Here is a 16,611-nt window from a genome sequence, read left to right on the forward strand (position 1 = left end):
GATATTTACTTAAACCTATACAGGGTGTTAGGTAAATGGGTATATGAGCCGACACTAGCCCATGTTAACATGGTCATATAAATGGTATGGTGAAGTCAGAAATTTGATATCATAATTTTTTTTTTTTTAATTTTCATACGAAATAAATTTTATAAAATCCGATTTGTATGAAAATTATAATAATTAAAATGAAGATATCAATTTTCTGACTTCACCATACCATTTATATGACCATGTTAACATGGGCTAGTGTCGGCTCATATACCCATTTACCTAACACCCTGTATACTTATTTACTACAATTCAATTTCGTTTTACATAAAATATTACATTTATTGATTCCGTGTAAACCGAGGTTCTCAATTGGTAGTCAGCGTCAAATAGTTCGTGACACCCAAAGTGGTCGAAAAGTTGACAACACAACCTTATTCCAATTGTAATAAAGACGTTGCGAATTTATTAGCTACTATAGTCTGGTCCGTGAGCACGTAGAATTTTGTCCAATGACCCCAACCTACCCATCCTTATCGCTCGCGCGTAATTATATTGCTGTCGCGACTGTGCGACGGGCGCCCGCAGTGAGTGTGCGAGCGCGACAGCAGCATAATTACGCGCGAGCGATGAGGATGGGTAGTTTGGGGTAATTGGACAAAATTCTACGTGCTCGCAGACCAGACTATAGACGAACTATTTGACGCTGACTGTGTCTTTCTGCCAAACGAATTTCATCCCTATCTTCCAGTCGTCTAGAATTTGTTCGGGTTGTTGGCGTCTCTGGGCTGGACGTGGATCATGACCTTGATGCCTTGACCCTGGCGAGCCACTTCGTAAGCCGCGAGAGTCTCCTCCATGCTGAAGTGGTGTGTTACCAGCGGTTTGACGTTGAGCTGGCCGTTGGCCACCATTGATAGAGCGATGGGGTATCTGGGAGGAGGGTGGTGGATTAGTTTATTACAGTTCAAGATGTAGGTACAGTAGGCGCGCGAGTTCATGTCCATCGGGGCCTTACTTACTTACTTATTTACTTACTAGCTGACCCGGCGAACTTTGTTCCGCCTTAATGGCAATAAATAAGCAGACTTTTTTTATTTCGAACGGGATAAAAAGTATCCTATGTCCTTCTCCTGGCTCTAAACTACCTCCCTGACAATTTTCAGCTAAATCGGTTCAGCCGTTCTTGAGTTATAAGTGGAGTAACTAACACGACTTTCTTTTATTGTATATATAGATACTTACTTAAAAAATATGGAATAAGTAGATAGGTTGACCTACTTAATTGGTAATAATTATAGATATCGACATTAGCATAATTAGTTAGGTAACAGCACTACCGCATTCCTCAGGATGGACATGAACTCGCGCGCCTAATGTGGGTATTTGTTTTTATTGTCACTCAAAAGGACAGCACTCATAAATTCTTCTCCCTCGTTTTGTTCGTTCGTTTCAGCAAAACGTCAACTGCTGGACAAAGGCCTCCTCCAAGGTTTTCCACAATGCACGGTCCTGCGCCGCCCGCATCCAGGCTCTTCCCGCGACCTTTACCAAATCGTCGGTCCAACTAGTAGGAGGCCTGCCCATAATTTTCTCTCGTTTACAAATTCATAACTCATTCGTATTCATACGTAGCTCTTCCTTACTCACTCGTAAATGCAATACACCAGCAAGCTAGCCTCACTCACTAGCAACCCATTTTCACTCATTCATGGGTTATGAATGAGTGAAAACCTCTACTCTCTCAAAATCCATTATCACTCATTCGCTACACATCATCACTCACTTGATCTCTCGCTTAACACTCATATACACACTCGGGTTACGAGTCTTTCACTTGATTTGTGCCATTTTCAAGTTTAAAGTGAGACGAGTTACAAAATGAGACCAAGTAATGATTTAATGAAGGATGATAGATGATACCCCTTCCCACCCTTCGAATCTCAGTAAAGTTGTGGTGCTTTACTGACACCTCATATGGACCACATGAGAGAACCCGAAGAATCACGATGCATTATTTTGTTTCATTTGCCCACACTCATGCACGTTCACGAAGACTTAATGGTTAATAATCCACCATTATTACACATTAACAGGAAATAAAACAAAACCGCTAACATGACGCTTCACATTCCCGCCAAGAAGTCCGCATCTTTCTTTTGCAACCAGTCCTCATTCACTCATCGTATACCCGTAACCCCTTATCACTTACTCGCACAACTACATTCCCTCGCTTCCCTCCCGCTACTCACTCGTTGACTTTCTTTCGCAACCAGTATTCATTCACTCATCGTATACCCGTAACCCCTTATCACTCATTCGCATCACAAGTACATTCCCTCGCTTCCCTCCCGCTACTCACTCGTTGACTTTCTTTCGCAACCAGTATTCATTCACTCATCGTATACCCGTAACCCCTTATCACTCATTCGCATCACAAGTACATTCCCTCGCTTCCCTCCCGCTACTCACTCGTTGACTTTCTTTCGCAACCAGTATTCATTCACTCATCGTATACCCGTAACCCCTTATCACTCATTCGCATCACAAGTACATTCCCTCGCTCCCCTCGCGCTACTCACTCGTTGACTTTCTTTCGCAACCAGTATTCATTCACTCATCGTATACCCGTAACCCCTTATCACTTACTCGCACAAGTACATTCCCTCGCTTCCCTCCCGCTACTCACTCGTTGACGTATCGGAAGATGCCGCGCACATCAACCTCCCTTGCCAGCGCGCCGGCCAGCGGCACCGTCTGCTCCGGGCTGCCCATGCCCACTAGTACCGCCACGCCGCCAGATTTTGTTGCCTGGAAACAACACACTCAAGTTTACCCTTTGTGGGAATATAGTTCCCACCATATTTTGAACTTTATTCCCTGGTCTTGAGGCCCAATAACAAGGAAAAATTTGGACATGATTTTTTAAAAATAATTGTTCATAAGTGTACACATATCTTAAACTAGAAGTCATGACCCTATTGGACTTGTCGTTCCGTAATAGTTTGAACTGTTTTTCAACTGTTTCTTGAAATCAAGAGCCCTCTGTGCTCGCCTATTGCCCGGTGAAGTTGAAAAAACAGCCCGCGGCCGCGTAGGTTACCGGCACATTCTTTCCGAAAAAAAATAAAATACTATGGTATTTCTCATTAATAATGTTTAATTATTGTAAGAAGGGGTTCTATCCAGCAGCATCGCAGCTGCATCTATCTGCTTCGCGAAGTCTATGCTGACTGCATCACATCTACAAAGAACACTTACCAGCATACACATACGGACTGTAGCGGAGACTCCACTGGCATCAAATGAGACGTCTGGATGCGCTCCCAGGAGTTCATGCACTTTTCTGACGACATCAGGCTCTTTGTCCTCGCGCGACACCAATAGCGTCGCGTCCGCGCCCATCTATTTGGCGAAGTCTAAGCTGACTGTAGCTTCTCTAATATGGATCACTTACCAGCATACACATGCGGACTGTAGCGGAGACTCCGCTAGCATCAAATGAGACGTCTGGATGCGCTCCCAGGAGTTCATGCACTTTTCTGACGACATCAGGCTCTTTGTCCTCGCGCGACACCAATAGCGTCGCGTCCGCGCCCATCTATTTGGCGAAGTCTAAGCTGACTGTAGCTTCTCTAATATGGATCACTTACCAGCATACACATGCGGACTGTAGCGGAGACTCCGCTAGCATCAAATGAGACGTCTGGATGCGCTCCCAGGAGTTCATGCACCTTCCTGACGACATCAGGCTCTTTGTCCTCGCGCGATACAAGCAGTGTGGCGTCCGCGCCCATCTGCTTAGCGAAGTCTAAGCTGACTGTAGCTTCTCTAATATGGATCACTTACCAACATACACATGCGGACCGTAGCGGAGACTCCGCTAGCGTCAAAGGAGACGTCAGGGTGGGCTCCCAGGAGTTCATGCACCTTCCTGACTACATCGGGCTCCTTGTCCTCGCGCGATACAAGCAGTGTGGCGTCCGCGCCCATCTATTTGGCGAAGTCTAAGATGACTGTAGCTTCTCTAATATGGATCACTCACCAGCATACACATGCGGACAGTAGCGGAGACTCCGCTAGCGTCAAATGAGACGTCAGGGTGGGCTCCCAGGAGTTCATGCACTTTTCTGACGACATCGGGCTCCTTGTCCTCACGCGACACCAGTAGCGTCGCTTCCGTGCCCATCTGCTTGGCGAAGTCTAAGCTGACTGTAGCATCTCTAATATGGATCACTCACCAGCATACACATGCGGACCGTAGCGGAGACTCAGCTAGCGTCAAAGGAGACATTAGGGTGTGCTCCCAGGAGTTCATGCACCTTCCTGACGACATCAGGCTCCTTGTCCTCACGCGACACCAGTAGCATCGCGTCCGCGCCCATCTATTTGGCGAAGTCTAAGCTGACTGTAGCTTCTCTAATATGGATCACTTACCAGCATACACATACGGACTGTAGCGGAGACTCCGCTAGCGTCGAATGAGACGTCCCAGGAGTTCATGCACTTTCCTGACGACATCGGGCTCTTTGTCCTCGCGCGACACCAATAGCGTCGCGTCCGCGCCCATCTATTTGGCGAAGTCTAAGCTGACTGTAGCTTCTCTAATATGGATCACTCACCAGCATACACATGCGGACAGTAGCGGAGACTCCGCTAGCGTCGAAAGAGACATCAGGGTGGGCTCCCAGGAGTTCATGCACCTTCCTGACGACATCAGGCTCTTTGTCCTCGCGCGACACCAATAGCGTCGCGTCCGCGCCCATCTATTTGGCGAAGTCTAAGCTGACTGTAGCTTCTCTAATATGGATCACTCACCAGCATACACATGCGGACAGTAGCGGAGACTCCGCTAGCGTCAAATGAGACGTCATCGTCTTCCTGACGACATCGGGCTCCTTGTCCTCGCGCGATACAAGCAGTGTGGCGTCCGCGCCCATCTGCTTGGCGAAGTCTAAGCTGACTGTAGCTTCTCTAATATGGATCACTCACCAGCATACACATGCGGACAGTAGCGGAGACTCCACTGGCATCAAATGAGACGTCTGGATGCGCTCCCAGGAGTTCATGCACCTTCCTGACGACATCGGGCTCCTTTTCACGCGACACCAATAGCGTCGCGTCCGCGCCCATCTATCTGACGAAGTCTAAGCTGACTGTAGCATCTCTAATATGGATCACTTACCAGCATACACATGCGGACTGTAGCGGAGACTCCGCTAGCGTCAAATGAGACGTCAGGATGCGCTCCCAGGAGTTCATGCACCTTCCTGACGACATCGGGCTCCTTGTCCTCGCGCGACACCAGTAGCGTCGCGTCCGCGCCCATCTATTTGGCGAAGTCTAAGCTGACTGTAGCTTCTGTAATACGGATCACTCACCAGCATACACATGCGGACGGTAGCGGAGACTCCGCTAGCGTCGAAGGAGACATCAGGGTGGGCTCCCAGGAGTTCATGCACCTTCCTGACGACATCGGGCTCCTTGTCCTCGCGCGACACCAGTAGCGTCGCGTCCGCGCCCATCTATTTGGCGAAGTCTAAGCTGACTGTAGCTTCTGTAATACGGATCACTCACCAGCATACACATGCGGACGGTAGCGGAGACTCCGCTAGCGTCGAAGGAGACATCAGGGTGGGCTCCCAGGAGTTCATGCACCTTCCTGACGACATCGGGCTCCTTGTCCTCGCGCGACACCAGTAGCGTCGCGTCCGCGCCCATCTATTTGGCGAAGTCTAAGCTGACTGTAGCTTCTGTAATACGGATCACTCACCAGCATACACATGCGGACGGTAGCGGAGACTCCGCTAGCGTCGAAGGAGACATCAGGGTGGGCTCCCAGGAGTTCATGCACCTTCCTGACGACATCGGGCTCCTTGTCCTCACGCGACACCAATAGCGTCGCGTCCGCGCCCATCTGCTTGGCGAAGTCTAGGCGGGACTGCAGCACGTCTGGAAGGAACGAAGATTTTTTATTCTTGGATACAATATACATAACCATACAGTTCCTTACTAAATAAAGATTAAGATATTCTGTGCTAATTTCTGGTGGAAAACCAATATTATTCTGAGTTTTTCATAACAGATGTTTTTGCAAATTATGCTCGATTTCAAGGAGTTTGTGCCTGGAAAAGTTTAGGATTAAGTTTTGTTTTGTCATCTTCTATCTTCTTCTTCTGCAGCAGTAGACATAGTGACAGAATTGATACTATTTTAAACTTCGAGTTCCATATTTCAGCTTGATGTTTCAGCTGTGTTATAGAGGCTTGTTGACCACGGCTGTAACTTGTACAGTCAAAATGTCAAGTTATCTACTCAATAATCTATGTCACTTTTCAGACCCATGCTCTCACCAGTGTCGAGTAAAATGAAGTGTAGTATGAATGAAGTCATCACTCACCCGTGACGAGGATCTTGCTAGCGCCCATGGCTCTTGCCGTCATCATGATGAGCAGGCCGATGGGCCCGGCGCCCAGCACCATGACGTCATGGCCGGCCGTCATATTGGAGGAGACCTATGTTCGGCTGTGGGTGCCCTATGGGTGTCCTGTGGCTGTAATGATAACTCACCAGTGTGACGAGGATCTTGCTAGTCCCCATGGCGCGCTCGGTCATCATGATGAGCAGGCCAAGCAGATGACCCTTTAAAGGTTGCGAGGTGATAATGTTGCAGTAACTGGTCAATCTAGAGCCCTATATTCAGCTGTGAGCGACCTGCAGCTGTAATGGTGACGTACCAGTGACGAGGATCTTGCTGCCGCCTGACTAAAAGGCCGAGCAGATGCAGCCCTATGTTCGGCTGTGGACGTCTTGTGCCTGTAATGATGATGCCTCACCAACTTACCCGTGACGAGGATCTTGCTAGCGCCCATGGCTCTTGCCGTCATCATGATGAGCAGGCCGATGGGCCCGGCGCCCAGCACCATGACCCCATGGCCCGCCGTGACGCCGCCGCGGCGGCACGCGTGCACCGCTACTGACAGCGGCTCTAGAAGAGCGCCTTCTTCCATTGTCACGTGGTCGGGGAGTCTGGGGAAATGGTACTAATCAATCATAAGGCAAAGGACGAAGCACACCACGTTACGTGTTTAAGTAGGGTGGACGCCTGACTGACCGCGCGGCGAAAGGCGATACGGTGTTGATCCCTTTCCGGGTTGATAAGTGTGTATGACCTTAAGACTTTTATACTGTGCAATTGTCGTTAAAATTGACCATCTAGATCGTGGAGTCTAGGGGAGTGACACCACTGGTCAATCATAAGGCAATCAACGTCTTGACATAAATACTGCGAAACCGACGTTGAAAACTAGTCCCATTCCCCATAGACATGAGCGAAGTACACAAAACGAACGAAACTTTCATAAATAAGCATTCGTGAAGGTTCAATTCCAAAATCGCTTGGTCAAGGCACTTTGAATTTAAATGCTAGTTGCAGTTGATTATAAGATTAATCCCATTTCTCATTCCTACCCTAAAAATTTACAGCTTCAACCAAAATACGTCCTCTGCTTGACAAAGGCCTCCCCCAAGGATTACCAATACAAAATTTCGCTTTCGACTTTTCTTCTTCAATACAACCAAACCACTTGACAGCAAAAAAAAAAACACTGAAAATTAATATTATGTTTGCCAGTTGTTTACGTACTTGTAGCAGAAGTCAGCGGCGTGCTTGTAGTACCGCACCAAGTTGCCGTGGTAGGGCGGCGTGGCGCAAAACTGCATGTCCGGACACAGGTGGTAGCGGCCCGTCTTGCAGAACTCGCAGTACCGGCATGGCACGCCCGGCTCGATGGCCACGCGGTCGCCCACTTTAAGGGTCTTCACTTTGGCGCCGAGCTGGAAACATAAAACTACAGTTACTTATTTCTAAAATACAGCCTAAAGCCTTAGGCCTCAGCCTCGAGTTTAGCGGGCAGCGGGGCGGGAGCGGCGGCGGCACGGGAGCGGCAGGATCTTATGCGTAAAATCAAATAGCCCGGTTCTCGAAAACAGCGGCGCGGCAGCGGCGCGGGAGCGGGCAACGAGCAGGCAGCGGCGCGGGAGCGGGCAACGAGCGGGCAGCGCACTCCTTTTGTCCACATTAAATCGAGCGTTAGAAATAAAGAATCGAAATAAAATTGTCGCCGTTGTTCAGACATTTCGTTTGCGAATAAAAACAAATATCTCGACAACACAACCCCGAACACAACACTTCGCCGCTAAAGCGCCGCGCGAGCTGCCCGCTTGTTTCGAGAACGGGTCTGCGTTGCCCGCCCAGCTCCCGCGCCGTTGCCGCTCCCGCCCCGCTGCCCGCTACACTCGAGGCTGAGGCCTTAAGGGCGTTCTATCCGGCCCGGCGCGGTGCCGGTTTCTTTCCTTTCCGTTTATTCCCGATGTCCCCCACTATTTGTCCACCACTGGTGGACATCGAGAAAAAAAGTTGCAATGTCCACCAGTGGGGGACAGCGCTACTGAAATCTTCCCGTTGGGCCCTACTGGTGGACACTGAGAAGAAATGAGTTGCTCTGTCCCTCAGTGGTGGACATCAAAACCAAAAAAGTTCCGTTGTCCTCCACTATTATATTTGTGTTCATGAATACAAACATTTTAAGTAAATCTTATACTAATAATTATAATACATACATTTTTAAAGCATTTTTATTATAGTTTAAAACAATCCTTAATTTATACTGACGCCCCTAGGAAGTGTGCGTTAATCGGAACGGTTTTGTCATTTTTAATTTTACAAGTACCCACAATGTTCATGTTATCAGAAATTATTGTGTCGGTAATGTTACTATTTTGCACTTATTATCTGTAATAATGTCGGAAATTGCAGGATCTCACGTTCACGACAAATTGAAAAAGTTTACATAAATAGGAAAGGTGGGATGTTAAAAAACTGAGAATTATATTTGATACGAATTAAAAAATATATTTTTTAATAATCACGAAAACAAAACAAATAGTGGGGGACAACGGAACTTTTTTGGTTTTGATGTCCACCACTGAGGGACAGAGCAACTCATTTCTTCTCAGTGTCCACCAGTAGGGCCCAACGGGAAGATTTCAGTAGCGCTGTCCCCCACTGGTGGACATTGCAACTTTTTTTCTCGATGTCCACCAGTGGTGGACAAATAGTGGGGGACATCGGGAATAAACGTCTACAACACGTCTGGCCAGCGTTTAGAGTGTAGGCAAATGGAAGATTTGTCTCATGGTAAATTAGAGGCTATCCTCGACTAGATAATGAAGGGCACAAGGGATAGAAGTTACCTTGCTCCGCACGCGGTGGAAAACCCGCTTTATGATTTCAATTGTCTAGACTATGAAACAGTAAACAAGTGACATAGGTTGCTGTTCCATAAAAAAATCTTGCAAGTCATAATAATGTGAATGTGAACGTTTAAATAAAAACATAGCTATCTACAAAAATATGCCAGATTTTAGTTTAGCAATTTCTATTTTCGGAAATCATTGTTGTCGGACATGTATGTTTTTCATTTTGTCTCGCTATTATCTTCCGATTCGTTACTTTTAAGCGATATGCGACTAAAATGGATACCCATAACTATTTAAAATCTAGTGTGGCACTGAGATAAAAGAATTCAGAGTTGAATAAATTATAATTATGGTTATAAAGCATTATTTACGCGAGTTATTTAGATAAAAGCCGGTTGCGAACCGGCCCCTAAGCTGTCTCCTATCAACACGCTTGTGACGTCGCGACAGTGAAGTTCAAGGCGACTCCGACGCAAATAGCCGCGGGCGTGTCCTATACAGTCGATAGCACATCATGCTATACAGGGTGGAATTCTGTAATGCCACCTGAATGGAAAGTACTCTTACTTTTTTAGTAAATTTATTCAAAAAGTACATACTAAATTTTACTCACAGAAAACATTCCTTTATTTTTGAAAAGAAAGAGAACTGCATTCAGATTTTCAAAAATTCACCACCACTATCATTTTTTTTTTGTAAATAATAAAAATAATTTAAGATTTCATGGTTTTCCTTTTATTTGATTTATCAAGTTTGTTAGAGAGATTACATTGTTATGCTTGACCCTAACGATTTATGCAGTAAAAATACAGGGTGTAATTTTTAACAGATTTTAGTTGGTTCTATTCCCAGTTGTGGCAATCAAATTTTTGGAAATCTTTGAATGCAGTTCTATTTTTTAAAATAAAGGAATGTTTTCTTTCAGTAAAATTTTCTATCTACAGTATTAATTAAAAGTACTTTCCCTCCAGGTGGTTTTACAAAATTCCACCCTGTATAATTTTTTCTTATAAAATAACACCTATCACAACCGCATAAGACGCCAGTGTTTAGTTTGATATGACGTCATTCGCTGGCACTGTGGATAGTTTACTACGGTTGTGTACAAACACACTGAGTGCATAAAACCGGGTGGGTACACACAACAGTGCATAGATATGATACAGCTAGCTGTCAGGACACCTAAATACATACTAAATCGATTGTTTCTGCAAAATCGAAATAAAATCATCATCATTTCAGCTATACAACGTCTACTGCTGAACCGTTAGGAAGCAATGGCTTTTCGTATGTCGTTCAAAGATACACCTAAGCGAGGAAAGTCCGCAAAGCATTTTCGGACTTAAAAAAATCTGCTTCGAACAGATGGCGGGTGGCGCGCAACTGGGACAAAGCCAAACCATCCTCGCGGTTATTGTGGCCGAATCTTGAGAGATGCGCGCGGAATTGCGGCTGCCTAGGGCAGAATGCAGATTGCACTCCACCGCGTGCAATTCTAGACTCTCTACAAGTTCTTTATTCTACTTCAATTTGTCCCTCTCCCCTTTCTGGGGCATGGATACTACTACACGTTGGCACCGTCCGATGCCTGGCAGTTTGACGAACCGTTCCTTCTCTTGTTCTCCAAGCGTGCCCTGCAGCCTCGCGAAGTTCGCCTCCGAACCAACCAGATCCAGTACCACGCAGGAGCGTATCCCTCCGAAAGTGCTATCCCGCTCAGCATCTTCCATCACAGGTCTTCATACAAAGGACAGTACCACAATATGTGGTGCCTGTTCTCCTCACTCTCTCCGCACTCGCACATACTCCCCTCTCGTAGCTTTATGTCGTTCAGCCTTTTGTTGAAGCATCCATGTCCAGTGAGTATCTGCGAAATAACATAGTCCGGTTGGACCCAGTGCATGCTGAGCCTACCGGCCACCTCCGGAAAGAACTGATGAAGCTCTCGACCTTTGGTTTCCTGCTCCCAACGCTGCTGCCAAGCTACGATCACCGACTCCCGTATATCGCGCTTTCGACTGCTCATCTCGTCTCGCAACTGGGATAGGTGAGGGATAAGTTATTGTGTTACCTTAGCGACGACGCCGCTGGCCTCGTGGCCCATGATCATGGGCTCCTTGAGTAAGAAGTGTCCGCAGGCCCCGGACTGCCAGTAGTGCACGTCCGACCCGCAGATGCCCACGCAGTCCATGCGCAGTAGCACCTCTGCAAAACAGATAAAATGCATATTAGGCTACTAGAAATAACACCTATATTACAAAAAAAAAAAAATATAACCTCCTCTATGGTCTAGTGCAGGGGTCTCCAAACTTTGAAGCCATATTTTTTTTCGTATGTTGCAAGGGCCATAACAATCAATAACAATGTAAATTTTTCTGCCCACCTATGCAAACAGGCTTAGTCTAAGCTGTCGCGGGCCGGATTGATGGCAGTGCTGGGCCGGGTATAGTTTGGAGACCCCTGGTCTATTGGTATAACCATCTGCTTCAGACCCAGAGATCCCCTGGTGGGAGTAAAATTTTCTTCCATTTTGGTTCTTAGCAGGGTTTGTAATTTGTTCTCAGTCCGCCTGGCTAGCTAAACTACAAATTCAAATTCATTTATTTGCACAGAAACATGGTACAATACAGATGTCAGATAAAAACAATAAGGTTCAACATGTTTCGTCTAAAAGTCCGTCGTTATAACAACAATGTTAACAGCATTGTTGTTTCGGAAGTTGGCGGTAAGTAAGACAACCAGGCTCCTCTGAGGATTCAGGCTGAAGCTCGCTTTCACTTCAACCATCAAGTTCAGATTAATCAATCGTTGTAGAAAATAAAAAATAATTCGTCATTCAAAGAAAGTACTGAGTTACAAGGACGTTTTACAGTGAAACTGTAATCACAACCCGGTCGAGTCAACTGCGCACATGGCGGCCGTGACGTCACATCGACGCTCTGGTACGAACGGGGCGAACGCGGGGAGATGTGCGGGTGAGTGCGAGGGAGAGTCGCATTCCAGCGAGGTACGCAGGTAACTCGACCGGGTTGTAGGAGTCAGTTAAACCCTCATCATCATCATTATTTCAGCCATAGGACGTCCACTGCTGAACATAGGCTTCCCCGAATGCTTTCCACGTTGATCGATTGGTAGCGGCCTGCGCCCAGCACTTCCCTGCTACCTTTATGATGTCATCCGTCCACCTTGTGGGTGAAAGTCCCACGCTGCGTTTTCCGGTACGTGGCCCAACTCCAGAACCTTACTGCCCCATCGGCCGCCAGTTCTGCGTACTATGTGCCCTGCCCATTGCCACTTCAGCTTGCTAATCAGTCGGGCTATGTCAGTTAAACCCTAGATACAATGATTAACTCACCATCATCAGCTATTTGTGGTATCGGCGTTTGTATCTGGAAATATAATAAAGTGGTTTAAGAAAATAAAAATTGCAGTCTCTTGAAAATATGTAAGTTCTACAAAAGTGCACCTAGTGTAGTTACATAAAAGTAGTTAGGTATGTGCGTTGTATGACTTTCTTACATAATCTCTTATCTATGCAAGTTATAACAGTTAACTAAGAAGTCAGAGCTATAAACTGATAATATCTTTATATCTTTGCATGGGTCTAAGAGATATGTTTATTATCATTTTATTATACTCATTTAGATATTTGTTTCAGAGCAATAACAGCTTGTTATGTGAATGTATAATGATCCTACTATCCTACTAATATATGTATATAATATTATAAATGCGAAAGTTTGGATGTCTGGATGTTTGTTACTCTTTCACGCAAAAACTACTGAACGGATTTAAATGAAACTTTACAGTATTATTGTTTATAACCCAGATTAACTTATAGGCTATAATTTATGACGATATGTGACAAACGAAATTTCACGCGGGTGAAGCCGCGGGCAAAAGCTAGTACCTACATAATTATTTATTCCATAACTGAACATACAAAAAGAGTGACCACTTGTGTGTTTATCTTAAAAACAACATTTAATTCAATACTTAGATGAGTTATTTTCGTAAGAGTTAAAGGATTTTAATAAAATAATTTACGAAAAAACATTTTCAAGTTAAGGAAAATATTTTTACGGGATCACCGTATATCATTTAATTATAATAGTAGGCATTAATTTTGATAAAAAATTACGTAACGCTGCAAAAAAAAAACATACGGGTCGAATTGAGAACCTCCTCCTTTTTTTGAAGTCGGTTGAAAATATAGATAACTTTAATCATACTTTGACCACGTCATATTATTTTAAAAACATAAAAAATAAATAAACGAGTTATCAAAAAGTACTTAATTCTGTTTTTCAATACGTAAATTAACTCATCTTTTTAAAGTTAGCTAAAGTTTTAGCTATCGTTGAAAATTCACTGACAGAAATTATAACAGTTACATAAAATTATCAAATAGGTTCTAAAATAAAAGCCTAATAGAATCAGTAGGTTCTAAAATAAAAGCCTAATAAAAAAATCAACAGCTTTTTATTTTAAAATCACTGATCTTTATTATCTGGATAATAAATAGAGCTCAACATATCCAATTCATAAAATGACCGTAGTAGAGCCGAATCATCTCTATCGAGCGCTTCTTCGCGCACTATCCAATATCTAAATTATTTCCGCACAAAATTAATCTACGAGAGCATTTTCTACGACTGTCACTTTAAAATATTAAGTGGTACTTACCAGCTGCATATCCTTAGGTTTGTAAAGCATCGCGGTGAGGTTATCTTGCGCCATGGTGCGTGCGTGTGGAGCTCCGGTCGATTCACAACTGACTTGGGGAGACGAGGACCGAATGGACGACAAAGGAGGCGGATGGAGAAGGCCCATTGCTATTGTGGTGAGATTTGTAATGCATCTTGGACAAATAAATGGTAAAGAGAACTAAACACCCGGGTTTTCAAGTTCTTTAATTTCTTTGGGTTCGGTTATTAGTTGAAAAAGAAACACCACGATGTTGAGTGATTAGAAAGCTGAATGCTTTAAGCGGATACCCTAGGTTCGATTAAGTTACTTGTACCTACTAGCCTACTACTAGGGACACTAAGAAAGAAAAAATTAGTTTCCATGGATTCATGGTTGAAGCAAATAAAGATATTCTATTCATTGATGGCTTTAATAAATCAAACTCAAAAAAAAAAACATTACGTGCTTTGTGAGCATTGTTGTGTTTTGGCAGTTGGAGGTAATAAGATGGCCAGTTCGTCTGTGGTTGAAGATCCTGGATGAAGAAGCTTCTTTCTTTGAACTGGATCATCATTTTGAAAAGCTTATCTATCAAAAGACTAACTCTGAAACGTCTAGGGTTGTTATATCGAAATATTTTTACCAGTCTGAGCCTTTAATATGTTCTTGAGTAGGACCAAATTCATACTAGAGGTTGAGTGTAGTTTCAGAATAGTATTTTTTATCCACAACGAGGAAGCTCTTGGCCTGTATCTCACCTGATGGTAAGTGACGATCAGACCGAAGGTGGAAGCGAGCTTCACCCGTAATCCTCAACTACAGAGGAACTGGCTATCTTACCTCTAATTGCCGGAACATAACATTGTTGTTATGGCGACAGACATAGGTAAGATGGTGGTAGCTAGCCAGGCGGACTTAGAACAAGCCCTACCACTAACAAAACCGAACAGGATAATCTGCCCCCACTGGGAATCGAACCCGAGTTCCGAGTGATCCTACTGCATACTGTTATAATTGTGGTCAGTGATTGTGGCACGTTGTGAATGGCGGTCACGCGCGGACAACTATGTCAAAATGCCGGCCGGTTTGCTAATTTGGCATCGGAGGTGTGTCTACAAATATAAATAATATTATGCAGTTGAATTACGTACAATTATATTATTTTAGTCGCAATGGAAAAAACCTCATATTGAATTTATTTTGGTAGATAAGTAATCCGACGAAAGACCTTGTATAAAACATGATTCACAAAAACATTTCTGAATGGGTGTAGCTTTTTTTACCCGACTGCGTTATATTATTATGTTCCTATGGGCTTGCCTTATAGGGGCAAACGGGCTACCTTCTGTACCACCAGCAGAGTTGCTGAAATATCGAAGTTTTCACACTACAATGTACTCATCTATTGTTCACTACTACGGGAAAATCAATCAAATAATGAAAAATAGAAATATAACGTGTAACTTCATTATGTCTGTTACAGCGTAACTTTGTGCCTAGGAGTTACGTTTTAAACCAACTGTGTAAATAAAGATGTTTAAACGTTTTATAATAATGGCACCTATTACTTAAAACGTTTACAACATTTATGCGCCGTTTCTATATATATAACGGTTAACGGTCTGTTCTGTGAGTTAACTTACCTAAGCAAAAAGCTTTTTGGAATCTGACATTTGTTTTTTTGTTATGCCCATCTTAAACCTTCTACTACATGATAACATGAATGATTAGTGAAATAACAATAGGTCAACTCCCCCATTGAGTCCACTCGTTAACAATGGTCCGGCAGCTGGCCGCCATTATTATTTATTCTGCTACGCGCAATCATCGAATATCGATTGATTTCAATCGGAATCGCTGGTGTATTCGGAATTTACACAGACATTCTATAAAACTAAAAAAATAAGGTATTTTATACACTTGTAAGACTACTAGATATTATAATGTAATAGAAACAAACCATAAATAAAAATGCAACCTAACATTAAACGCGAATAGCAAATTGTACCTATATGTACAGACAACAGCACATTAAGCTAAATACTATGGCATCCATTGTCGTCATAATAAGTGCTACTTTGCAACAAAAATGTATAGCTTATCTGCTGTTCACTGTACCTATTTGCGATAAATTACGGAAAACATTTCCATTATTATGGTCAGTGCTTTATGCGACGATAATATCTTTGCAATAACACATACTTTATCGTTAACAAGGAGTAAATAATAATCTTCCACTTATCACCATGCTGTTGACAGAATAATAACGTGTTGTATTCAGATAACTCAAGGAGTTTCATAATAAATTATGTATTTGTGTGGGTTTCACTCAGATAAACCGATAAGAATCAGATTGTTAAATGTAAGTATAGCAAACAGTAGAACAATAAACAAATCTAGAGCTTATCGCTAAATGCGATCTCTTTCAGAAAAAAATGTAAGACACATTGAATGGTTGAAAAAAACAGCAGTAGGACTTATCAAAAACTAAATTAACAAATTAATAATTTGGTAGGTATCACAAAAAAAAGAAAGCCAACAGAGCAATAGACGAATAGGTATTTCTTTCTAAAAGAACAAACAACGTTTCATGAAATTAATGAGCTAAGTACCTATTTCAAAATGCAAAACTATTTGTAACATGCAATTTTTTTTTTCATGCGGATGACC

At 43.7% G+C, this 16,611-nt stretch overlaps 1 protein-coding gene across 1 annotated transcript; it reads right to left on the reverse strand.

Moving 5' to 3' along the window:
• Nucleotides 1-746: 746 nt before the first annotated feature.
• Nucleotides 747-14,046, reverse strand: LOC135079448 (sorbitol dehydrogenase-like). Its single transcript, XM_063974112.1, has 8 exons — nucleotides 13,939-14,046; nucleotides 12,608-12,641; nucleotides 11,324-11,457; nucleotides 7,637-7,827; nucleotides 6,836-7,020; nucleotides 5,765-5,943; nucleotides 2,681-2,802; nucleotides 747-924 (listed from the first exon to the last, which is right to left on the reverse strand). Exons 1-8 carry the CDS (start codon nucleotides 13,990-13,992, stop codon nucleotides 747-749), a joined length of 1,077 nt encoding a protein of 358 aa, XP_063830182.1. The 5' UTR covers nucleotides 13,993-14,046.
• Nucleotides 14,047-16,611: the final 2,565 nt, after the last annotated feature.

Source organism: Ostrinia nubilalis, chromosome 16 (assembly GCF_963855985.1).
Source record: "Ostrinia nubilalis chromosome 16, ilOstNubi1.1, whole genome shotgun sequence".
In the NCBI taxonomy this organism is placed as follows: Eukaryota; Metazoa; Arthropoda; class Insecta; order Lepidoptera; family Crambidae; genus Ostrinia; species Ostrinia nubilalis.

Coding starts and splice junctions, on each gene's coding strand:
- LOC135079448 (XM_063974112.1), bottom strand. CDS start 13,992: ATGGCGCAAGATAACCTCACCGCGATGCTTTACAAACCTAAGGATATG. Junction 5,944..6,835: donor TAGCAAGATCCTCGTCACGG/GTAAGTTGGTGA, acceptor CGTTCCTTCCAG/ACGTGCTGCAGTCCCGCCTA. Junction 2,803..5,764: donor CCGTCCGCATGTGTATGCTG/GTGAGTGATCCG, acceptor TGTTGTTTCCAG/GCAACAAAATCTGGCGGCGT.